General features: G+C 47.6%; 1 protein-coding gene and 2 long non-coding RNA genes across 5 annotated transcripts in view; all 3 read left to right on the forward strand.

The window, feature by feature from the left end:
* LOC121845146 (uncharacterized protein KIAA0930 homolog) overlaps positions 1-2,147 on the forward strand; it is a gene marked incomplete at its 5' end in the record, with an annotated part of 9,082 nt that extends 6,935 nt beyond the window's left edge. Inside the window, one exon of the mRNA XM_042315890.1 lies at positions 1,923-2,147. Coding sequence (XP_042171824.1) covers positions 1,923-2,132 — 210 coding nt within the window. The remainder of the gene's footprint in view (positions 1-1,922) is intronic.
* A 3,880-nt stretch (positions 2,148-6,027) lies between these two features.
* LOC121845144 lies at positions 6,028-12,951 on the forward strand. Its single transcript, XR_006082395.1, has 2 exons — positions 6,028-6,327; positions 11,489-12,951. It is a non-coding gene; the product is annotated as an uncharacterized LOC121845144 (long non-coding RNA).
* Positions 6,864-9,038, forward strand: LOC121845145. 3 transcript variants are annotated; one of them, XR_006082398.1, is made up of 4 exons: positions 6,864-6,926; positions 7,381-7,575; positions 8,279-8,317; positions 8,898-9,038. It is a non-coding gene; the product is annotated as an uncharacterized LOC121845145 (long non-coding RNA). The 3 variants fall into 3 exon arrangements; XR_006082396.1 differs by lacking the exon at positions 8,898-9,038 and having other exon boundaries at positions 8,279-8,530; XR_006082397.1 differs by lacking the exons at positions 8,279-8,317; positions 8,898-9,038 and adding an exon at positions 7,781-7,843.
* Positions 12,952-26,919: the final 13,968 nt, after the last annotated feature.

Raw genomic sequence — 26,919 nt, forward strand, 5'->3', positions numbered from 1 at the left:
ATCTGGGATTCCTCTCTACTCTATAGATATCTATCTGGGATTCCTCTCTACTCTATAGATATCTATCTGGGATTCTCTCTACTCTATAGATATCTATCTGGGATGTCTCTCTACTCTATAGATATCTATCTGGGATTCCTCTCTACTCTATAGATATCTATTTGGGATGTCTCTCTACTCTATAGATATCTATCTGGGATTCCTCTCTACTCTATAGATATCTATCTGGGATGTCTCTCTACTCTATAGATATCTATCTGGGATGTCTCTCTACTCTATAGATATCTATCTGGGATTCCTCTCTACTCTATAGATATCTATCTGGGATTCCTCTCTACTCTATAGATATCTATCTGGGATTCCTCTCTACTCTATAGATATCTATCTGGGATTCCTCTCTACTCTATAGATATCTATCTGGGATTCCTCTCTACTCTATAGATATCTATCTGGGATTCCTCTCTACTCTATAGATATCTATCTGGGATTCCTCTCTACTCTATAGATATCTATCTGGGATTCCTCTCTACTCTATAGATATCTATCTGGGATTCCCCTACAGTGTATTTGGAAAGTTTGCGAACCCCTGGACTTTTTCCCAAAAATTTGTTACATCATTATTCTAAAATGTGTTAAAAATATATATATTTTTTAAATCATCAATCTACACACAATATGACAAGCATTTTTGCATTTGTGTTAATAATAAAAAACTGAAATATCACATTTACATAAGTATTCAGACCCTTTACTCAGTACTTTGTTGAAGCACATTTGGCAGTGATTACAGCCTCCAGTGTTCTTGGGTATGATGCTACAAGCTTGGCACACCTGTATTTGGAGAGTTTCTCCCATTCTTCTCTGCAGATCCTCTCAAGCTCTGTCAGGTTGGATGGGGAGCGTCACTGCAGCTTTTCATCAAGGATCTCTCTGTACTTTGCTCCATTCTTCTTTCCCTCAATCCTGACTAGTCTCCCAGTCCCTGCCGCTGAAAAACATCCCCACAGCATGATGCTGCCACCACCATGCTCCACCTTAGGGATGCTGCCAGGTTTCCTCCAGACGTGACGTTTGGCCTTCAGGCCAAAGAGTTCAAAACAGACCAGAGAATCTTGTTTCTCATGGTCTGAGATTCCTTTTGGCAAACTCCAAGAGGGCTGTCATGTGCCTTTTACTGTAGAGTGGCTTCCGTCTGGCCACTCTACCATAAAGGCCTGATTGGTGGAGTGCTGCAGAGATGGTTGTCCTTCTGGAAGGTTATCCCATCTCCAGAGGGACTTTGGAGCTCTGCCAGAGTGACCATTGGGTTCTTGGTCACCTCCTGACCAAGGCCCTTCTTCCCCGATTGCTCAGCTTGGCCAGGCAGCCGGCTCTAGGAAGAGTCTTGGTGGTTCCAAACGTCTTCCATTTAAGAATGATGGAGGCCACTGTGTTCTTGGGAACCTTCAATGCTGCAGAAATGTTTTGGTACCCTTCCCCAGATCTGTGCCTCGACACAATCCTGTCTCGGAGCTCTACAGGCAATTTCTTCGACCTCATGGCTTGGTTTTTGCTCTGACATGCACTGTCAACTGTGTGGACCTTTTTATATAGACAGGTGTGTGCTTTTCCAAAGCAAGTCCAATCAATTTAATTTATGACAGGTGGACTCCAATCGAGTTGTAGAAACATCTTTCTGAATATTCTGTGAAAATGTGAAATCACCCTCAAGCTGTGAGAAACTTTACTGCTTTGAATTACATAAAGACCTTGGAAAGAAGGAAACTGGATATGTTTGTCTTGATGAAATGGTTTACAGACATTTACTTTGTAGTTTGTGGACAAGACATTACTAACAGAAAAACACAGGACTTTGTAGTTGATGGTGAAATACAAGACAAGATCCAAAACAATCCATATCAAGTCTTCCTGTTGTCTTGTAGGTGAGTGTGGCAGCGAAGATGGCCCAGCGCATGTCGTTCGGCTTCTATAAGTACAACAACATGGAGTTTGTCAGGATGAAGGGGCCGCAGGGCAAAGGTCACGCTGAGATGGCGGTCAGCCGTGTCCCGACCGGAGACACGTCCCCCTGCGGCACAGAGGAGGACCTGGACTCACCCCTACACGAGAGGGTAGGTAGAGTAGACAAATAGGCACACACACACACACACACACACACACACATGAGAGGGTCAGGACACACAATGTGCATGGACACATTAGTTACACCACCTCTTTCCATGACCGACTGACCAGGTGAATCCAGGTGAAAGCTATGATCCCTTATTGATGTCACCTGTTAAATCCACTTCAATCAGTGTAGATGAAGGTGGAGGAGACGGGTTGAAGAAGGATTTTTACACCTTGAGACAATTGAGACCTGGATTGTGTGTGTGTGCCATTCAGAGGGTGAATGAACAAGACAAAATATTGAAGTGCCTTTGAACGGGGTACGGTAGTAGGTGCCAGGCGCACCGGTTTGAGTCAAGAACTTCAATGCTGCTGGGTTTTACACACTCAACAGTTTAATATGTGTTACCAGAATGGTCCCAAAGGGTCCTGAGGACATCCAGCCAACTTGATACAGCTGTGGGAAGCGTTGGAGTCAACATGGGCCAGCTTCCCTGTGGAACACTTTGGACACCTTGTAGAGTCCCATGTCCCGACGAATTGAGGCTGTTCTGAGGGCAAAAGGGGGTGTAACTCAATATTAGGAACGTGTTCTTAATGTTTTGTACACTATGTACACACTCAAACACAGGACGCTAACCGTCCCCTAGACTAGAGGGTCAGGGCGCTAACCGTCCGCTAGACTAGAGGGTCAGGGCGCTAACCGTCCCCTAGACTAGAGGGTCAGGGCGCTAACCGTCCCCTAGACTAGAGGGTCAGGGCGCTAACCGTCCCCTAGACTAGAGGGTCAGGGCGCTAACCGTAACCCCCTAGACTAGAGGGTCAGGGCGCTAACCGTCCCCTAGACTAGAGGGTCAGGGCGCTAACCGTCCGCTAGACTAGAGGGTCAGGGCGCTAACCGTCCCCTAGACTAGAGGGTCAGGGCGCTAACCGTCCCCTAGACTAGAGGGTCAGGGCGCTAACCGTCCCCTAGACTAGAGGGTCAGGGGGCGCTAACCGTCCCCTAGACTAGAGGGTCAGGGCGCTAACCGTCCGCTAGACTAGAGGGTCAGGGCGCTAACCGTCCGCTAGAGGGTAGACTAGAGGGTCAGGGCTAACGCGTAACCGTCCCCGACTAGAGGGTCAGGGCGCTAACCGTCCCCTAGACTAGAGGGTCAGGGCGCTAACCGTCCCGCTAGACTAGAGGGTCAGGGCGCTAACCGTCCGCTAGACTAGAGGGTCAGGGCGCTAACCGTCCGCTAGACTAGAGGGTCAGGGCGCTAACCGTCCGCTAGACTAGAGGGTCAGGGCGCTAACCGTCCGCTAGACTAGAGGGTCAGGGCGCTAACCGTCCCCTAGACTAGACATGCAGATCGCTGGAACACACTTCTATTCTGTAACGTGTGTGTGAGCCCACGCGCTCGTCCGTGCATTTACCACACAGGGAATAGAGGTGTGTGTGTGTGTGTGTGTGTGTGTGATTTATTGTGTCTTCAGTCACAGATGGGTTCTGTATGTCCTGAGGTTCTGTCCCCCTTTAACTGAGGTTCTGTATGTCCTGAGGTTCTGTATGTCCTGAGATACTGTCCCCCTTTACCTGAGGTTCAGTGTGATGTCCACTAGAGGATATCAGAGACTGGATTTGACTCAGTTGGGGGGTTGTTCTGGAGGATAGAATGGACTGACTTAAGTGTACTGGCATAGTCTTTGATACACAAAACCCAGTCTATTAAAAACCAATGAAACAACATGGCATTATATTATTACTGAGTTACTGCAGTATGTTATATTACTACTGAGTTACTGCAGTATGTTATATTACTACTGAGTTACTGCAGTATGTTATATTACTACTGAGTTACTGCAGTATGTTATATTACTACTGAGTTACTGCAGTATGTTATATTACTACTGAGTTACTGCAGTATGTTATATTACTACTGAGTTACTGCAGTATGTTATATTACTACTGAGTTACTGCAGTATGTTATATTACTACTGAGTTACTGCAGTATGTTATATTACTACTGAGTTACTGCAGTATGTTATATTACTACTGAGTTACTGCAGTATGTTATATTACTACTGAGTTACTGCAGTATGTTATATTACTACTGAGTTACTGCAGTATGTTTACTACACTGTAGTATGTTATATTACAACTGAGTTACTGTAGTATATTATATTACTACTGAGTTACTGCCATGTTTAATTTACTACAGTTTAACTACACAGGCAAAAGAGCAACTGATGGTAGTATTAGATATGTTCTGATTGGCTGTCTGGGTGTTTTTTCTGTAATAGGTTGGTTCTCTGTGTTTTCTCTGTAATTGGTTGGTTCTGATTGGCTGTCTGTTTTCTCTGTAGTACGTTGGTTCTGATTGGCTGTCTGTGTTCTGTTTGGTCAGGTGACTACTGAGTTACAGCACCCCTTATACTACTGAGGAACCGCAGTATGTTATATTACCCTCAGTATGTTATCTCCCCTTCTCTCCGTCGGAAGGTCCCCAGGAACCGTATCACTGAGATGAAGAAGAGTCACTCAGCCAACGTTATAGTGAAGAGTTCTTCAGGGAAGAGGACTACTGAGGGTAATGATATTTTATACCCAAACACCACGTGTTGTGTTGGAGAGTTAGAACCCGGATGTGTTGGAGAGTGTAGAACCCGGATGTGTTGGAGAGTGTAGAACCCGGATGTGTTGGAGAGTGTAGAACCCGGATGTGTTGGAGAGTGTAGAACCCGGATGTGTTGGAGAGTGTAGAACCCGGATGTGTTGGAGAGTGTAGAACCCGGATGTGTTGGAGAGTGTAGAACCCGGATGTGTTGGAGAGTGTAGAACCCGGATGTGTTGGAGAGTGTAGAACCCGGATGTGTTGGAGAGTGTAGAACCCGGATGTGTTGGAGAGTGTAGAACCCGGATGTGTTGGAGAGTGTAGAACCCGGATGTGTTGGAGAGTGTAGAACCCGGATGTGTTGGAGAGTGTAGAACCCGGATGTGTTGGAGAGTGTAGAACCCGGATGTGTTGGAGAGTGTAGAACCCGGATGTGTTGGAGAGTGTAGAACCCGGATGTGTTGAATGGACAGTGTAGAACCCGGATGTGTTGAATGGACAGTGTAGAACCCGGATGTGTCGGATAGAGAGAGAGTGTAGAACCCGGATGTGTCGAATAGAGAGAGAGTGTAGAACCAGGATGTGTCGAATAGAGAGAGAGTGTAGAACCAGGATGTGTCGGAATAGAGAGAGAGTGTAGAACCAGGATGTGTCGGATAGAACCAGGATGTGTCGGACAGTGTAGAACCCAGGATGTGTCGGACAGAGAGAGAGTGTAGAACCCGGATGTGTCGGACAGAGAGAGAGTGTAGAACCCGGATGTGTCGGACAGAGAGAGTGTAGAACCCGGATGTGTCGGACAGAGAGAGAGTGTAGAACCCGGATGTGTCGGACAGAGAGAGAGTGTAGAACCCGGATGTGTCGGACAGAGAGAGAGTGTAGAACCCGGATGTGTCGGATAGAGAGTGTAGAACCCGGATGTGTCGGACAGAGAGAGAGTGTAGAACCCGGATGTGTCGGATAGAGAGTGTAGAACCAGGATGTGTCGGAGAGAGAGTGTAGAACCAGGATGTGTCGAATAGAGAGAGAGTGTAGAACCAGGATGTGTCGGATAGAGAGAGAGTGTAGAACCCGGATGTGTCGGATAGAGAGTGTAGAACCAGGATGTGTCGGAGAGAGTGTAGAACCAGGATGTGTCGGAGAGAGTGTAGAACCAGGATGTGTCGGAGAGAGAGTGTAGAACCAGGATGTGTCGGAGAGAGAGTGTAGAACCAGGATGTGTTGGATAGAGAGAGAGTGTAGAACCAGGATGTGTGGAGAGAGAGTGTAGAACCAGGATGTGTTGGATAGAGAGAGAGTGTAGAACCAGGATGTGTTGGAGAGAGAGTGTAGAACCAGGATGTGTTGGATAGAGAGAGAGTGTAGAACCAGGATGTGTTGGATAGAGAGAGAGGGTAGAACCAGGATGTGTTGACGAGGCGGAGAGAGATTGTTTAACCTATAACCTGGATCATGTGACCCCATGCAGACCTTTGTAACCAGTCCAACCTGCGGTCTCGCTCCCTGTCGGGTACAGGTCGGTCCCTGGTAGGATCTTGGCTCAAACTGAACCGTACGGAGGAGTACTTCCTGCTTTACTCCCACCTGACCTACGTCACCCTGCCGCTGTACCGCATCACCTCAGGTCAAGACCCACACTATCAGTCCCTAATGGTTCACTATCACCTCAGGTCCAGACCCACACTATCAGTCCCTAATGGGTCACTATTCCCTATCACCTCAGGTCCAGACCCACACTATCAGTCCCTAATGGGTCACTATTCCCTATCACCTCAGGTCCTGACCCACACTATCAGTCCCTAATGGGTCACTATTCCCCATCACCTCAGGTCCAGACCCACACACTATCAGTCCCTAATGGGTCACTATTCCCTATCACCTCAGGTCCTGACCCACACTATCAGTCCCTAATGGGTCACTATTCCCTATCACCTCAGGTCCAGACCCACACTATCAGTCCCTAATGGGTCACTATTCCCCATCACCTCAGGTCCAGACCCACACACCATCAGTCCCTATCACCTCAGGTCCAGACCCACACCATCAGTCCCTATCACCTCAGGTCCAGACCCACACCATCAGTCCCTATCACCTCAGGTCCAGACCCACACACACTATCAGTCCCTATCACCTCAGGTCCAGACCCACACACACTATCAGTCCCTATCACCTCAGGTCAAGACCCACACACTATCAGTCCCTAATGGTTCCCTATCACCTCAGGTCCTGACCCACACTATCAGTCCCTAATGGGTCACTATTCCCTATCACCTCAGGTCGAGACCCACACTATCAGTCCCTAATGGGTCACTATTCCCCATCACCTCAGGTCCAGACCCACACACTATCAGTCCCTATCACCTCAGGTCCAGACCCACACACCATCAGTCCCTATCACCTCAGGTCCAGACCCACACACACTATCAGTCCCTATCACCTCAGGTCCTGACCCACACTATCAGTCCCTAATGGGTCACTATTCCCTATCACCTCAGGTCCAGACCCACACACTATCAGTCCCTAATGGGTCACTATTCCCTATCACCTCAGGTCCTGACCCACACTATCAGTCCCTAATGGGTCACTATTCCCCATCACCTCAGGTCCAGACCCACACACTATCAGCCCCTATCACCTCAGGTCCAGACCCACACACCATCAGTCCCTATCACCTCAGGTCCAGACCCACACCATCAGTCCCTATCACCTCAGGTCCAGACCCACACCATCAGTCCCTATCACCTCAGGTCCAGACCCACACACACTATCAGTCCCTATCACCTCAGGTCCAGACCCCACACACTATCAGTCCCTATCACCTCAGGTCAAGACCCACACACTATCAGTCCCTAATGGTTCCCTATCACCTCAGGTCCTGACCCACACTATCAGTCCCTAATGGGTCACTATTCCCTATCACCTCAGGTCCAGACCCACACACCATCAGTCCCTATCACCTCAGGTCCAGACCCACACACCATCAGTCCCTATCACCTCAGGTCCAGACCCCACACACTATCAGTCCCTATCCCATCACCTCAGGTCCAGACCCACACTATCAGTCCCTATCACCTCAGGTCCAGACCCACACCATCAGTCCCTATCACCTCAGGTCCAGACCCACACCATCAGTCCCTATCACCTCAGGTCCAGACCCACACCATCAGTCCCTATCACCTCAGGTCCAGACCCACACCATCAGTCCCTATCACCTCAGGTCCAGACCCACACCATCAGTCCCTATCACCTCAGGTCCAGACCCACACCATCAGTCCCTATCACCTCAGGTCCAGACCCACACCATCAGTCCCTATCACCTCAGGTCCAGACCCACACCATCAGTCCCTATCACCTCAGGTCCAGACCCACACCATCAGTCCCTATCACCTCAGGTCCAGACCCACACCATCAGTCCCTATCACCTCAGGTCCAGACCCCACACCATCAGTCCCTATCACCTCAGGTCCAGACCCACACACTATCAGTCCCTATCACCTCAGGTCCAGACCCCACACACTATCAGTCCTATCACCTCAGGTCCAGACCCCACACACTATCAGTCCCTATCACCTCAGGTCCAGACCCACACACACTATCAGTCCCTATCACCTCAGGTCCAGACCCACACACACTATCAGTCCCTAATGGTTCCCTATCACCTCAGGTCCTGACCCACACTATCAGTCCCTAATGGGTCACTATCACCTCAGGTCAAGACCCACACTATCAGTCCCTAATGGTTCCCTATCACCTCAGGTCCTGACCCACACTATCAGTCCCTAATGGGTCACTATTCCCTATCACCTCAGGTCCAGACCCACACTATCAGTCCCTATCACCTCAGGTCCAGACCCACACATCAGTCCCTATCACCTCAGGTCCAGACCCACACCATCAGTCCCTATCACCTCAGGTCCAGACCCACACCATCAGTCCCTATCACCTCAGGTCCAGACCCACACCATCAGTCCCTATCACCTCAGGTCCAGACCCACACTATCAGTCCCTAATGGGTCACTATTCCCCATCACCTCAGGTCCAGACCCCACACCATCAGTCCCTATCACCTCAGGTCCAGACCCACACCATTAGTCCCTATCACCTCAGGTCCAGACCCACACACACTATCAGTCCCTATCACCTCAGGTCAAGACCCACACACTATCAGTCCCTAATGGTTCCCTTTCACCTAAGGTCCAGACCCACACTATCAGTCCCTAATGGGTCACTATTCCCCATCACCTCAGGTCCAGACCCACATACACTATCAGTCCCTATCACCTCAGGTCCAGACCCACACCATCAGTCCCTATCACCTCAGGTCCAGACCCACACCATCAGTCCCTAATGGGTCACTATTCCCCATCACCTCAGGTCCAGACCCACACACTATCAGCCCCTATCACCTCAGGTCCAGACCCACACACTATCAGCCCCTATCACCTCAGGTCCAGACCCACACCATCAGTCCCTATCACCTCAGGTATTGACCCACACACACTATCAGTCCCTATCACCTCAGGTCCAGACCCACACACTATCAGTCCCTAATGGTTCCCTATCACCTCAGGTCAAGACCCACACACACCATCAGTCCCTATCACCTCAGGTCCAGACCCACACCATCAGTCCCTATCACCTCAGGTATTGACCCACACACACTATCAGTCCCTATCACCTCAGGTCCAGACCCACACACTATCAGTCCCTATCACCTCAGGTCCAGACCCACACACTATCAGTCCCTAATGGTTCCCTATCACCTCAGGTCAAGACCCACACACTATCAGTCCCTATCACCTCAGGTCCAGACCCACACCATCAGTCCCTATCACCTCAGGTCAAGACCCACACACTATCAGTCCCTAATGGTTCCCTATCACCTCAGGTCCAGACCCACACCATCAGTCCCTATCACCTCAGGTCCAGACCCACACCATCAGTCCCTATCACCTCAGGTCCAGACCCACACACACCATCAGTCCCTATCACCTCAGGTCCAGACCCACACCATCAGTCCCTATCACCTCAGGCCCAGACCCACACCATCAGTCCCTATCACCACAGGTCCAGACCCACACCATCAGTCCCTATCACCTCAGGTCCAGACCCACACCATCAGTCCCTATCACCTCAGGTCCAGACCCACACCATCAGTCCCTATCACCTCAGGTCCAGACCCACACCATCAGTCCCTATCACCTCAGGTCCAGACCCACACACCATCAGTCCCTATCACCTCAGGTCCAGACCCACACACCTATCAGTCCCTATCACCTCAGGTCCAGACACACACCATCAGTCCCTATCACCTCAGGTCCAGACCCACCACACCATCAGTCCCTATCACCTCAGGTCCAGACCCACACACACTATCAGTCCCTATCACCTCAGGTCCAGACCCACACCCACTATCAGTCCCTATCACCTCAGGTCCAGACCCACACCACTATCAGTCCCTATCACCTCAGGTCCAGACCCACACCCACTATCAGTCCCTATCACCTCAGGTCCAGACCCACCCACACCATCAGTCCCTATCACCTCTCCAGACCCACACCATCAGTCCCTATCACCTCAGGTCCAGACCCACACCATCAGTCCCTATCACCTCAGGTCCAGACCCACACCATCAGTCCCTATCACCTCAGGTCCAGACCCACACCATCAGTCCCTATCACCTCAGGTCCAGACCCACACCATCAGTCCCTATCACCTCAGGTCCAGACCCACACCATCAGTCCCTATCACCTCAGGTCCAGACCCACACCATCAGTCCCTATCACCTCAGGTCCAGACCCACACCATCAGTCCCTATCACCTCAGGTCCAGACCCACACCATCAGTCCCTATCACCTCAGGTCCAGACCCACACCATCAGAAGGTCCAGACACCATCAGTCCCTATCACCTCAGGTCCAGACCCACACCATCAGTCCCTATCACCTCAGGTCCAGACCCACACCATCAGTCCCTATCACCTCAGGTCCAGACCCACACCATCAGTCCCTGTTCCCCATTAGTCACATGCACAGGGTTGCAGATGTAAACGGAGCAAAGATTTTACTGAGTTACAGTTCATAGAAGGAAATGAATGGGGCCCTAATCTATGGATTTGACATGACTGGGCAATAAAGGTCCATTGGGGGGGACATCTTGGGCAGGGAGACGATGGTGGACATCTTGGGCAGGGAGACGATGGTGGACATCTTGGGCAGGGGGACGATGGTGGACATCTTGGGCAGGGGACGATGGTGGACATCTTGGGCAGGGGGACGATGGTGGACATCTTGGGCAGGGGACGATGGTGGACATCTTGGGCAGGGGGACGATGGTGGACATCTTGGGCAGGGGGACGATGGTGGACATCTTGGGCAGGGGGACAATGGTGGACATCTTGGGCAGGTGGGGATAACAACCTGAGCTAGAGAGAGTGAAAATGTTCTGATAACACAACAGCCAGCTGGTCTGGCCATGCTCTGAGGGTGCGGCTAGCGTCTTCTAATCTAGATTCTTTACACTTTCTAGAGGACATGCTCTGAGGGTGCGGCTAGGGTCTTCTAATCTAGATTCTTTACACTTTCTAGAGGACATGCTCTGAGGGTGCGGCTAGGGTCTTCTAATCTAGATTCTTTACACTTTCTAGAGGACATGCTCTGAGGGTGCGGCTAGGGTCTTCTAATCTAGATTCTTTACACTTTCTAGAGGACAGGGAGCCATTATGGACTTTCCCTGTCGTGTAAATTACAGTATTGACTGCTCATTGACTCTGTTGTCTGTCATCAGATATCCTGGAGGTGAGACAGAAGCCCATCCTGATGACATAGCAGATCAGAGCTCCAGTCCTCCTAACTGCCCCAGAGCCTCCCTACGAAGTGCCTTCCTGCATCAGGCCCTGACTGACGCCACTACAACCCAGTGGTGAGATGGAAAACTACAGCAACACTACCACCATCTGGTGGTGAGATGGAGGAATTACAGCAACACTACCACCATCTGGTGGTGAGATGGAGGAATTACAGCAACACTACCACCATCTGGTGGTGAGATGGAGGAATTACAGCAACACTACCACCATCTGGTGGTGAGATGGAGGAATTACAGCAACACTCCCACCATCTGGCGGCGAGACAGAGAACTACAACCAAACCTGGAGTCGATGGCAAGAGGTGACTAAAAAACAACTTTGGAACAATGAAAACCAGCCAATCAAAAAAGTGCCTCTTCCCTCTGTCATGTTCCTGCTCGATGGGGATTCGCCGGTGGGTGTGAGGCGGTCGCCAGGGAAACGGGCATAGCAACCCACCTGTCCTGTCAGGATCACATGGTTGTGAATTGCAGTGCCATTGGCTGAACTCTGACCTGGAACTAAAATGATTTAGAATGTCTCTGGACGAATCTAAAATGGAACTCTATTCCCAGTTTAGTGCACTAACGTTGGCCTTAGCCCAATGTGGACTCTGATCTAAAGTAGTGCTCTATAAAAGGGAATAGGGTGCCATTTTGGACAATGTAAATATCCTGCTGCTTAACTATTCACTGATAAGCCTTTAGGAAAGGTTACGTTTCTCCTGACGGAAACATAAAGCTTCTGTCTGTTTTGTCATTGCGTGTTTGTGTTTGTATCTGCGAGGCGGGGAAGGTTAAAAGGATTGTGTGTGTGTGTGTCTACAACGTTGTCTAAGTCCCAGGGCTTTGTGGATGTGCTGCCTTCAGTCTATCAGAGTAACATCCTTTATGTGCTGAGACCAGAATGGCACCGTATTGACCAGGCAGTAGGTTTCCATCAGGCTCACAGTCTAGAGATCCTTCAACTCTTCAGTTTAACATGACGAACTTTCAACAGGGAACTGAAATTATCATCTATATAAAAAATATAAAAAACAATGACTTGGATATTCACACACACACACACACGTGTGAGAAAGAGGAGGATTTTCCTCAGCACTGGAACAAGATGGCTGAATATAGAAACACAGGGCCTGCTGATACTCAGCTTTAGTAGCCGTAGATACTAAACCCTGTTCCTGTCTGGTCTCGTCCCCAGGCTGCTGTTACTGTTACGTAGAGCCTGGTAACTGTGGGACTAAGGGGGTGTGGCTTTACTGAGTGATATGCTAATCATTCAAATTCTGGAGCGAATCACACGACTCTGAGGAGAAGGGGGAGGGAGCGAGCCTGGGATAGTTGTATTAATGGAAGCCCATTCCTGCCACCCAAAATACAATTAAATGTCGACACTGCCTCAACATTTTGAGCTTCTAACTAAAACCATTTCGACAGAGCATACACTACATGGACAAAAGTATGTGGACACCTGGTCGTCACACATCTCATTTCAAAATCATGGGCATTAGTATGGAGTTGGTCCTCCCCCCTTTGCTGCTATAACAGCCTCCACTCTTCTGGGAAGGCTTTCCACTAGATGTAGGAACATTGCTGCTATAACAGCCTCCACTCTTCTGGGAAGGCTTTCCACTAGATGTAGGAACATTGCTGCAGGGGGACTTGCCACGAGCATTAGTGAGGTCGGGCACCGATGTTGAGCGATTAGGTCTGGCTCGCAGTCGTCGTTCCAATTCATCTTAAAGGTGTTCGATGGGATTGAGGACAGGGTTCTGTGCAGGCCAGTCAAGTTCTTCCACACCACTTTTGTATGGACCTGACTTTGTGCACGGGGGGGGCCTTCCCCAAACTGCTTCCATAGTTTGGAACTCGGTAGTGAGTGTTGCCACGGGCTTCAGCACTCGGCGGTCCTGTTCTGTGGTCTACCACAGCCGTTGTTGCTCCTAGACGTTTCCACTTCACAATAGCAGCACTAGCGGGGCAGAAATTTGACCAACTAACTTGTTGGAAAGGTGCCACATTGAAAGGTGCCACATTGGTCACTGAGCTCTTCAGTATGGCCATTCTACTGCCAGTGTTTGTCTATGGAGATTCCATGGCTGTGTGCTCGATTTTATACACCTGTCAGCAACAGGTGTGGCTGAAACAGCCAAATCCACTAATTTGAAGGGGTGTCCACATACTTCTGTGTACATACGTACTCTGTGTTTCCTCATTTGTAGAATTCACCACATAATTCTATCTGTCCACGTTGCAGAGTCCATTGCTGAACTGGCATTTGCCCCAACACTTTATATTATTTAATAAAATAATTGACACAAAAGCATTGAAAAGAGGGACAAAGTACTGGTGTTAAGACTGATTCGCCTCATGATTTGATTGGTCAACTCTACTGATAAACCACAGCTGGTCTAGAGTAGTCTACTGATAAACCACAGCTGGTCTAGAGTAGTCTACTGATAAACCACAGCTGGTCTAGAGTAGTCTACTGATAAACCACAGCTGGTCTAGAGTAGTCTACTGATAAACCACAGCTGGTCTAGAGTAGTCTACTGATAAACCACAGCTGGTCTAGAGTAGTCTACTGATAAACCACAGCTGGTCTAGAGTAGTCTACTGATAAACCACAGCTGGTCTAGAGTAGTCTACTGATAAACCACAGCTGGTCTAGAGTAGTCTACTGATAAACCACAGCTGGTCTAGAGTAGTCTACTGATAAACCACAGCTGGTCTAGAGTAGCCTGATAAACCACAGCTGGCCTAGAGTAGTCTACTGATAAACCACAGCTGGCCTAGAGTAGTCTACTGATAAACCACAGCTGGTCTAGAGTAGTCTACTGATAAACCACAGCTGGTCTAGAGTAGTCTACTGATAAACCACAGCTGGTCTAGAGTAGCCTGATAAACCACAGCTGGTCTAGAGTAGTCTACTGATAAACCACTGCTGGTCTAGAGTAGCCTGATAAACCACAGCTGGTCTAGAGTAGCCTGATAAACCATAGCTGGTCTAGAGTAGTCTACTGATAAACCACAGCTGCAGGTAGTCTACTGATAAACCACAGCTGGTCTAGAGTAGTCTACTGTTAAACCACAGCTGGTCTAGAGTAGCCTGATAAACCACAGCTGGTCTAGAGTAGTCTACTGTTAAACCACAGCTGGTCTAGAGTAGTCTACTGTTAAACCACAGCTGGTCTAGAGTAGTCTACTGATAAACCACAGCTGGTCTAGAGTAGCCTACTGATAAACCACAGCTGGTCTAGAGTAGTCTACTGATAAACCACAGCTGGTCTAGAGTAGTCTACTGATAAACCACAGCTGGCCTAGAGTAGTCTACTGATAAACCACAGCTGCAGGTAGCCTACTGATAAACCACAGCTGGTCTAGAGTAGTCTACTGATAAACCACTGCTGGCCTAGAGTAGTCTACTGATAAACCACAGCTGGCCTAGAGTAGCCTACTGATAAACCACAGCTGGTCTAGAGTAGTCTACTGATAAACCACAGCTGGTCTAGAGTAGTCTACTGATAAACCACAGCTGGCCTAGAGTAGTCTACTGATAAACCACAGCTGGCCTAGAGTAGTCTACTGATAAACCACAGCTGGTCTAGAGTAGCCTGATAAACCATAGCTGGTCTAGAGTAGTCTACTGATAAACCACAGCTGCAGGTAGTCTACTGATAAACCACAGCTGGTCTAGAGTAGTCTACTGTTAAACCACAGCTGGTCTAGAGTAGCCTGATAAACCACAGCTGGTCTAGAGTAGTCTACTGTTAAACCACAGCTGGTCTAGAGTAGTCTACTGTTAAACCACAGCTGGTCTAGAGTAGTCTACTGATAAACCACAGCTGGCCTAGAGTAGTCTACTGATAAACCACAGCTGGTCTAGAGTAGTCTACTGATAAACCACAGCTGGCCTAGAGTAGTCTACTGATAAACCACAGCTGGCCTAGAGTAGTCTACTGATAAACCACAGCTGGTCTAGAGTAGTCTACTGATAAACCACAGCTGGCCTAGAGTAGTCTACTGATAAACCACTGCTGCAGGTAGCCTACTGATAAACCACTGCTGGTCTAGAGTAGTCTACTGATAAACCACAGCTGGTCTAGAGTAGTCTACTGATAAACCACTGCTGGCCTAGAGTAGTCTACTGATAAACCACTGCTGGCCTAGAGTAGTCTACTGATAAACCACAGCTGGCCTAGAGTAGCCTGATAAACCACAGCTGGTCTAGAGTAGTCTACTGATAAACCACTGCTGGCCTAGAGTAGTCTACTGATAAACCACAGCTGGCCTAGAGTAGCCTACTGATAAACCACAGCTGGTCTAGAGTAGTCTACTGATAAACCAATGCTGGTCTAGAGTAGTCTACTGATAAACCACAGCTGGTCTAGAGTAGTCTACTGATAAACCACAGCTGGTCTAGAGTAGTCTACTGATAAACCACAGCTGGTCTAGAGTAGTCTACTGATAAACCACAGCTGGTCTAGAGTAGTCTACTGATAAACCACAGCTGGTCTAGAGTAGTCTACTGATAAACCACAGCTGGTCTAGAGTAGTCTACTGATAAACCACAGCTGGCCTAGAGTAGTCTACTGATAAACCACAGCTGGCCTAGAGTAGTCTACTGATAAACCACAGCTGGCCTAGAGTAGTCTACTGATAAACCACAGCTGGCCTAGAGTAGCCTGATAAACCACAGCTGGTCTAGAGTAGTCTACTGATAAACCACAGCTGGTCTAGAGTAGTCTACTGATAAACCACAGCTGGCCTAGAGTAGTCTACTGATAAACCACAGCTGGTCTAGAGTAGTCTACTGATAAACCACAGCTGGTCTAGAGTAGTCTACTGATAAACCACAGCTGGTCTAGAGTAGTCTACTGATAAACCACTGCTGGTCTAGAGTAGTCTACTGATAAACCACAGCTGGCCTAGAGTAGTCTACTGATAAACCACAGCTGGTCTAGAGTAGTCTACTGATAAACCACAGCTGCAGGTAGTCTACTGATAAACCACAGCTGCAGGTAGTCTACTGATAAACCACAGCTGGTCTAGAGTAGTCTACTGATAAACCACAGCTGGTCTAGAGTAGTCTACTGATAAACCACAGCTGGCCTAGAGTAGTCTACTGATAAACCACAGCTGGTCTAGAGTAGTCTACTGATAAACCACAGCTGGTCTAGAGTAGCCTGATAAACCATAGCTGGTCTAGAGTAGTCTACTGATAAACCACAGCTGCAGGTAGTCTACTGATAAACCACAGCTGGTCTAGAGTAGTCTACTGTTAAACCACAGCTGGTCTAGAGTAGCCTGATAAACCACAGCTGGTCTAGAGTAGTCTACTGTTAAACCACAGCTGGTCTAGAGTAGTCTACTGTTAAACCACAGCTGGTCTAGAGTAGTCTACTGATAAACCACAGCTGGTCTAGAGTAGCCTACTGATAAACCACAGCTGGTCTAGAGTAGTCTACTGATAAACCACAGCTGGTCTAGAGTAGTCTACTGATAAACCACAGCTGGCCTAGAGTAGTCTACTGATAAACCACTGCTGCAGGTAGCCTACTGATAAACCACTGCTGGTCTAGAGTAGTCTACTGATAAACCACAGCTGGTCTAGAGTAGTCTACTGATAAACCACAGCTGGCCTAGAGTAGTCTACTGATAAACCACTGCTGGCCTAGAGTAGTCTACTGATAAACCACTGCTGGCCTAGAGTAGTCTACTGATAAACCACAGCTGGTCTAGAGTAGCCTGATAAACCACAGCTGGCCTAGAGTAGTCTACTGATAAACCACAGCTGGTCTAGAGTAGTCTACTGATAAACCACAGCTGGCCTAGAGTAGTCTACTGATAAACCACAGCTGGTCTAGAGTAGTCTACTGATAAACCACAGCTGGTCTAGAGTAGTCTACTGATAAACCACTGCTGGCCTAGAGTAGTCTACTGATAAACCACAGCTGGCCTAGAGTAGTCTACTGATAAACCACTGCTGCAGGTAGCCTACTGATAAACCACAGCTGGTCTAGAGTAGTCTACTGATAAACCACTGCTGGCCTAGAGTAGTCTACTGATAAACCACAGCTGGCCTAGAGTAGCCTACTGATAAACCACAGCTGGTCTAGAGTAGTCTACTGATAAACCACAGCTGGTCTAGAGTAGTCTACTGATAAACCACAGCTGGCCTAGAGTAGTCTACTGATAAACCACAGCTGGCATAGAGTAGTCTACTGATAAACCACAGCTGGTCTAGAGTAGCCTGATAAACCATAGCTGGTCTAGAGTAGTCTACTGATAAACCACAGCTGCAGGTAGTCTACTGATAAACCACAGCTGGTCTAGAGTAGTCTACTGTTAAACCACAGCTGGTCTAGAGTAGCCTGATAAACCACAGCTGGTCTAGAGTAGTCTACTGTTAAACCACAGCTGGTCTAGAGTAGTCTACTGTTAAACCACAGCTGGTCTAGAGTAGTCTACTGATAAACCACAGCTGGCCTAGAGTAGTCTACTGATAAACCACAGCTGGTCTAGAGTAGTCTACTGATAAACCACAGCTGGCCTAGAGTAGTCTACTGATAAACCACAGCTGGCCTAGAGTAGTCTACTGATAAACCACAGCTGGTCTAGAGTAGTCTACTGATAAACCACAGCTGGCCTAGAGTAGTCTACTGATAAACCACTGCTGCAGGTAGCCTACTGATAAACCACTGCTGGTCTAGAGTAGTCTACTGATAAACCACAGCTGGTCTAGAGTAGTCTACTGATAAACCACAGCTGGTCTAGAGTAGTCTACTGATAAACCACTGCTGGCCTAGAGTAGTCTACTGATAAACCACTGCTGGCCTAGAGTAGTCTACTGATAAACCACAGCTGGCCTAGAGTAGCCTGATAAACCACAGCTGGTCTAGAGTAGTCTACTGATAAACCACTGCTGGCCTAGAGTAGTCTACTGATAAACCACAGCTGGCCTAGAGTAGTCTACTGATAAACCACAGCTGGTCTAGAGTAGTCTACTGATAAACCACTGCTGGCCTAGAGTAGTCTACTGATAAACCACAGCTGGCCTAGAGTAGCCTACTGATAAACCACAGCTGGTCTAGAGTAGTCTACTGATAAACCAATGCTGGTCTAGAGTAGTCTACTGATAAACCACAGCTGGTCTAGAGTAGTCTACTGATAAACCACAGCTGGTCTAGAGTAGTCTACTGATAAACCACAGCTGGTCTAGAGTAGTCTACTGATAAACCACAGCTGGTCTAGAGTAGTCTACTGATAAACCACAGCTGGTCTAGAGTAGTCTACTGATAAACCACAGCTGGTCTAGAGTAGTCTACTGATAAACCACAGCTGGCCTAGAGTAGTCTACTGATAAACCACTGCTGGCCTAGAGTAGTCTACTGATAAACCACTGCTGGCCTAGAGTAGTCTACTGATAAACCACAGCTGGCCTAGAGTAGCCTGATAAACCACAGCTGGTCTAGAGTAGTCTACTGATAAACCACAGCTGGTCTAGAGTAGTCTACTGATAAACCACAGCTGGCCTAGAGTAGTCTACTGATAAACCACAGCTGGTCTAGAGTAGTCTACTGATAAACCACAGCTGGTCTAGAGTAGTCTACTGATAAACCACAGCTGGTCTAGAGTAGTCTACTGATAAACCACTGCTGGTCTAGAGTAGTCTACTGATAAACCACAGCTGGCCTAGAGTAGTCTACTGATAAACCACAGCTGGTCTAGAGTAGTCTACTGATAAACCACAGCTGCAGGTAGTCTACTGATAAACCACAGCTGCAGGTAGTCTACTGATAAACCACAGCTGGCCTAGAGTAGTCTACTGATAAACCACAGCTGGTCTAGAGTAGCCTGATAAACCATAGCTGGTCTAGAGTAGTCTACTGATAAACCACAGCTGCAGGTAGTCTACTGATAAACCACAGCTGGTCTAGAGTAGTCTACTGTTAAACCACAGCTGGTCTAGAGTAGCCTGATAAACCACAGCTGGTCTAGAGTAGTCTACTGTTAAACCACAGCTGGTCTAGAGTAGTCTACTGTTAAACCACAGCTGGTCTAGAGTAGTCTACTGATAAACCACAGCTGGCCTAGAGTAGTCTACTGATAAACCACAGCTGGTCTAGAGTAGTCTACTGATAAACCACAGCTGGCCTAGAGTAGTCTACTGATAAACCACAGCTGGCCTAGAGTAGTCTACTGATAAACCACAGCTGGTCTAGAGTAGTCTACTGATAAACCACAGCTGGCCTAGAGTAGTCTACTGATAAACCACTGCTGCAGGTAGCCTACTGATAAACCACTGCTGGTCTAGAGTAGTCTACTGATAAACCACAGCTGGTCTAGAGTAGTCTACTGATAAACCACAGCTGGTCTAGAGTAGTCTACTGATAAACCACTGCTGGCCTAGAGTAGTCTACTGATAAACCACTGCTGGCCTAGAGTAGTCTACTGATAAACCACAGCTGGCCTAGAGTAGCCTGATAAACCACAGCTGGTCTAGAGTATTCTACTGATAAACCACTGCTGGCCTAGAGTAGTCTACTGATAAACCACAGCTGGCCTAGAGTAGTCTACTGATAAACCACAGCTGGTCTAGAGTAGTCTACTGATAAACCACTGCTGGCCTAGAGTAGTCTACTGATAAACCACAGCTGGCCTAGAGTAGCCTACTGATAAACCACAGCTGGTCTAGAGTAGTCTACTGATAAACCAATGCTGGTCTAGAGTAGTCTACTGATAAACCACAGCTGGTCTAGAGTAGTCTACTGATAAACCACAGCTGGTCTAGAGTAGTCTACTGATAAACCACAGCTGGTCTAGAGTAGTCTACTGATAAACCACAGCTGGTCTAGAGTAGTCTACTGATAAACCACAGCTGGTCTAGAGTAGTCTACTGATAAACCACAGCTGGTCTAGAGTAGTCTACTGATAAACCACAGCTGGTCTAGAGTAGTCTACTGATAAACCACAGCTGGCCTAGAGTAGTCTACTGATAAACCACTGCTGGCCTAGAGTAGTCTACTGATAAACCACTGCTGGCCTAGAGTAGTCTACTGATAAACCACAGCTGGCCTAGAGTAGCCTGATAAACCACAGCTGGTCTAGAGTAGTCTACTGATAAACCACAGCTGGTCTAGAGTAGTCTACTGATAAACCACAGCTGGCCTAGAGTAGTCTACTGATAAACCACAGCTGGTCTAGAGTAGTCTACTGATAAACCACAGCTGGTCTAGAGTAGTCTACTGATAAACCACAGCTGGTCTAGAGTAGTCTACTGATAAACCACTGCTGGTCTAGAGTAGTCTACTGATAAACCACAGCTGGCCTAGAGTAGTCTACTGATAAACCACAGCTGGTCTAGAGTAGTCTACTGATAAACCACAGCTGCAGGTAGTCTACTGATAAACCACAGCTGCAGGTAGTCTACTGATAAACCACAGCTGGTCTAGAGTAGTCTACTGATAAACCACAGCTGGTCTAGAGTAGTCTACTGATAAACCACAGCTGGCCTAGAGTAGTCTACTGATAAACCACAGCTGGCCTAGAGTAGTCTACTGATAAACCACAGCTGGTCTAGAGTAGCCTGATAAACCATAGCTGGTCTAGAGTAGTCTACTGATAAACCACAGCTGCAGGTAGTCTACTGATAAACCACAGCTGGTCTAGAGTAGTCTACTGTTAAACCACAGCTGGTCTAGAGTAGCCTGATAAACCACAGCTGGTCTAGAGTAGTCTACTGTTAAACCACAGCTGGTCTAGAGTAGTCTACTGTTAAACCACAGCTGGTCTAGAGTAGTCTACTGATAAACCACAGCTGGTCTAGAGTAGCCTACTGATAAACCACAGCTGGTCTAGAGTAGTCTACTGATAAACCACAGCTGGTCTAGAGTAGTCTACTGATAAACCACAGCTGGCCTAGAGTAGTCTACTGATAAACCACTGCTGCAGGTAGCCTACTGATAAACCACTGCTGGTCTAGAGTAGTCTACTGATAAACCACAGCTGGTCTAGAGTAGTCTACTGATAAACCACAGCTGGCCTAGAGTAGTCTACTGATAAACCACTGCTGGCCTAGAGTAGTCTACTGATAAACCACTGCTGGCCTAGAGTAGTCTACTGATAAACCACAGCTGGTCTAGAGTAGCCTGATAAACCACAGCTGGCCTAGAGTAGTCTACTGATAAACCACAGCTGGTCTAGAGTAGTCTACTGATAAACCACAGCTGGCCTAGAGTAGTCTACTGATAAACCACAGCTGGTCTAGAGTAGTCTACTGATAAACCACAGCTGGTCTAGAGTAGTCTACTGATAAACCACAGCTGGTCTAGAGTAGCCTGATAAACCACAGCTGGTCTAGAGTAGTCTACTGATAAACCACTGCTGGTCTAGAGTAGCCTGATAAACCACAGCTGGTCTAGAGTAGCCTGATAAACCATAGCTGGTCTAGAGTAGTCTACTGATAAACCACAGCTGCAGGTAGTCTACTGATAAACCACAGCTGGTCTAGAGTAGTCTACTGTTAAACCACAGCTGGTCTAGAGTAGCCTGATAAACCACAGCTGGTCTAGAGTAGTCTACTGTTAAACCACAGCTGGTCTAGAGTAGTCTACTGTTAAACCACAGCTGGTCTAGAGTAGTCTACTGATAAACCACAGCTGGTCTAGAGTAGCCTACTGATAAACCACAGCTGGTCTAGAGTAGTCTACTGATAAACCACAGCTGGTCTAGAGTAGTCTACTGATAAACCACAGCTGGCCTAGAGTAGTCTACTGATAAACCACTGCTGCAGGTAGCCTACTGATAAACCACAGCTGGTCTAGAGTAGTCTACTGATAAACCACTGCTGGCCTAGAGTAGTCTACTGATAAACCACAGCTGGCCTAGAGTAGCCTACTGATAAACCACAGCTGGTCTAGAGTAGTCTACTGATAAACCACAGCTGGTCTAGAGTAGTCTACTGATAAACCACAGCTGGCCTAGAGTAGTCTACTGATAAACCACAGCTGGCCTAGAGTAGTCTACTGATAAACCACAGCTGGTCTAGAGTAGCCTGATAAACCATAGCTGGTCTAGAGTAGTCTACTGATAAACCACAGCTGCAGGTAGTCTACTGATAAACCACAGCTGGTCTAGAGTAGTCTACTGTTAAACCACAGCTGGTCTAGAGTAGCCTGATAAACCACAGCTGGTCTAGAGTAGTCTACTGTTAAACCACAGCTGGTCTAGAGTAGTCTACTGTTAAACCACAGCTGGTCTAGAGTAGTCTACTGATAAACCACAGCTGGCCTAGAGTAGTCTACTGATAAACCACAGCTGGTCTAGAGTAGTCTACTGATAAACCACAGCTGGCCTAGAGTAGTCTACTGATAAACCACAGCTGGCCTAGAGTAGTCTACTGATAAACCACAGCTGGTCTAGAGTAGTCTACTGATAAACCACAGCTGGCCTAGAGTAGTCTACTGATAAACCACTGCTGCAGGTAGCCTACTGATAAACCACTGCTGGTCTAGAGTAGTCTACTGATAAACCACAGCTGGTCTAGAGTAGTCTACTGATAAACCACAGCTGGTCTAGAGTAGTCTACTGATAAACCACTGCTGGCCTAGAGTAGTCTACTGATAAACCACTGCTGGCCTAGAGTAGTCTACTGATAAACCACAGCTGGCCTAGAGTAGCCTGATAAACCACAGCTGGTCTAGAGTAGTCTACTGATAAACCACTGCTGGCCTAGAGTAGTCTACTGATAAACCACAGCTGGCCTAGAGTAGTCTACTGATAAACCACAGCTGGTCTAGAGTAGTCTACTGATAAACCACTGCTGGCCTAGAGTAGTCTACTGATAAACCACAGCTGGCCTAGAGTAGCCTACTGATAAACCACAGCTGGTCTAGAGTAGTCTACTGATAAACCAATGCTGGTCTAGAGTAGTCTACTGATAAACCACAGCTGGTCTAGAGTAGTCTACTGATAAACCACAGCTGGTCTAGAGTAGTCTACTGATAAACCACAGCTGGTCTAGAGTAGTCTACTGATAAACCACAGCTGGTCTAGAGTAGTCTACTGATAAACCACAGCTGGTCTAGAGTAGTCTACTGATAAACCACAGCTGGTCTAGAGTAGTCTACTGATAAACCACAGCTGGCCTAGAGTAGTCTACTGATAAACCACTGCTGGCCTAGAGTAGTCTACTGATAAACCACTGCTGGCCTAGAGTAGTCTACTGATAAACCACAGCTGGCCTAGAGTAGCCTGATAAACCACAGCTGGTCTAGAGTAGTCTACTGATAAACCACAGCTGGTCTAGAGTAGTCTACTGATAAACCACAGCTGGCCTAGAGTAGTCTACTGATAAACCACAGCTGGTCTAGAGTAGTCTACTGATAAACCACAGCTGGTCTAGAGTAGTCTACTGATAAACCACAGCTGGTCTAGAGTAGTCTACTGATAAACCACTGCTGGTCTAGAGTAGTCTACTGATAAACCACAGCTGGCCTAGAGTAGTCTACTGATAAACCACAGCTGGTCTAGAGTAGTCTACTGATAAACCACAGCTGCAGGTAGTCTACTGATAAACCACAGCTGCAGGTAGTCTACTGATAAACCACAGCTGGTCTAGAGTAGTCTACTGATAAACCACAGCTGGTCTAGAGTAGTCTACTGATAAACCACAGCTGGCCTAGAGTAGTCTACTGATAAACCACAGCTGGCCTAGAGTAGTCTACTGATAAACCACAGCTGGTCTAGAGTAGCCTGATAAACCATAGCTGGTCTAGAGTAGTCTACTGATAAACCACAGCTGCAGGTAGTCTACTGATAAACCACAGCTGGTCTAGAGTAGTCTACTGTTAAACCACAGCTGGTCTAGAGTAGCCTGATAAACCACAGCTGGTCTAGAGTAGTCTACTGTTAAACCACAGCTGGTCTAGAGTAGTCTACTGTTAAACCACAGCTGGTCTAGAGTAGTCTACTGATAAACCACAGCTGGTCTAGAGTAGCCTACTGATAAACCACAGCTGGTCTAGAGTAGTCTACTGATAAACCACAGCTGGTCTAGAGTAGTCTACTGATAAACCACAGCTGGCCTAGAGTAGTCTACTGATAAACCACTGCTGCAGGTAGCCTACTGATAAACCACTGCTGGTCTAGAGTAGTCTACTGATAAACCACAGCTGGTCTAGAGTAGTCTACTGATAAACCACAGCTGGCCTAGAGTAGTCTACTGATAAACCACTGCTGGCCTAGAGTAGTCTACTGATAAACCACTGCTGGCCTAGAGTAGTCTACTGATAAACCACAGCTGGTCTAGAGTAGCCTGATAAACCACAGCTGGCCTAGAGTAGTCTACTGATAAACCACAGCTGGTCTAGAGTAGTCTACTGATAAACCACAGCTGGCCTAGAGTAGTCTACTGATAAACCACAGCTGGTCTAGAGTAGTCTACTGATAAACCACAGCTGGTCTAGAGTAGTCTACTGATAAACCACTGCTGGCCTAGAGTAGTCTACTGATAAACCACAGCTGGCCTAGAGTAGTCTACTGATAAACCACTGCTGCAGGTAGCCTACTGATAAACCACAGCTGGTCTAGAGTAGTCTACTGATAAACCACTGCTGGCCTAGAGTAGTCTACTGATAAACCACAGCTGGCCTAGAGTAGCCTACTGATAAACCACAGCTGGTCTAGAGTAGTCTACTGATAAACCACAGCTGGTCTAGAGTAGTCTACTGATAAACCACAGCTGGCCTAGAGTAGTCTACTGATAAACCACAGCTGGCATAGAGTAGTCTACTGATAAACCACAGCTGGTCTAGAGTAGCCTGATAAACCATAGCTGGTCTAGAGTAGTCTACTGATAAACCACAGCTGCAGGTAGTCTACTGATAAACCACAGCTGGTCTAGAGTAGTCTACTGTTAAACCACAGCTGGTCTAGAGTAGCCTGATAAACCACAGCTGGTCTAGAGTAGTCTACTGTTAAACCACAGCTGGTCTAGAGTAGTCTACTGTTAAACCACAGCTGGTCTAGAGTAGTCTACTGATAAACCACAGCTGGCCTAGAGTAGTCTACTGATAAACCACAGCTGGTCTAGAGTAGTCTACTGATAAACCACAGCTGGCCTAGAGTAGTCTACTGATAAACCACAGCTGGCCTAGAGTAGTCTACTGATAAACCACAGCTGGTCTAGAGTAGTCTACTGATAAACCACAGCTGGCCTAGAGTAGTCTACTGATAAACCACTGCTGCAGGTAGCCTACTGATAAACCACTGCTGGTCTAGAGTAGTCTACTGATAAACCACAGCTGGTCTAGAGTAGTCTACTGATAAACCACAGCTGGTCTAGAGTAGTCTACTGATAAACCACTGCTGGCCTAGAGTAGTCTACTGATAAACCACTGCTGGCCTAGAGTAGTCTACTGATAAACCACAGCTGGCCTAGAGTAGCCTGATAAACCACAGCTGGTCTAGAGTAGTCTACTGATAAACCACTGCTGGCCTAGAGTAGTCTACTGATAAACCACAGCTGGCCTAGAGTAGTCTACTGATAAACCACAGCTGGTCTAGAGTAGTCTACTGATAAACCACTGCTGGCCTAGAGTAGTCTACTGATAAACCACAGCTGGCCTAGAGTAGCCTACTGATAAACCACAGCTGGTCTAGAGTAGTCTACTGATAAACCAATGCTGGTCTAGAGTAGTCTACTGATAAACCACAGCTGGTCTAGAGTAGTCTACTGATAAACCACAGCTGGTCTAGAGTAGTCTACTGATAAACCACAGCTGGTCTAGAGTAGTCTACTGATAAACCACAGCTGGTCTAGAGTAGTCTACTGATAAACCACAGCTGGTCTAGAGTAGTCTACTGATAAACCACAGCTGGTCTAGAGTAGTCTACTGATAAACCACAGCTGGCCTAGAGTAGTCTACTGATAAACCACTGCTGGCCTAGAGTAGTCTACTGATAAACCACTGCTGGCCTAGAGTAGTCTACTGATAAACCACAGCTGGCCTAGAGTAGCCTGATAAACCACAGCTGGTCTAGAGTAGTCTACTGATAAACCACAGCTGGTCTAGAGTAGTCTACTGATAAACCACAGCTGGCCTAGAGTAGTCTACTGATAAACCACAGCTGGTCTAGAGTAGTCTACTGATAAACCACAGCTGGTCTAGAGTAGTCTACTGATAAACCACAGCTGGTCTAGAGTAGTCTACTGATAAACCACTGCTGGTCTAGAGTAGTCTACTGATAAACCACAGCTGGCCTAGAGTAGTCTACTGATAAACCACAGCTGGTCTAGAGTAGTCTACTGATAAACCACAGCTGCAGGTAGTCTACTGATAAACCACAGCTGCAGGTAGTCTACTGAT

The sequence above is a fragment of the Oncorhynchus tshawytscha genome, unplaced genomic scaffold (assembly GCF_018296145.1).
Source record: "Oncorhynchus tshawytscha isolate Ot180627B unplaced genomic scaffold, Otsh_v2.0 Un_contig_7101_pilon_pilon, whole genome shotgun sequence".
NCBI lineage: Eukaryota > Metazoa > Chordata > Actinopteri > Salmoniformes > Salmonidae > Oncorhynchus > Oncorhynchus tshawytscha.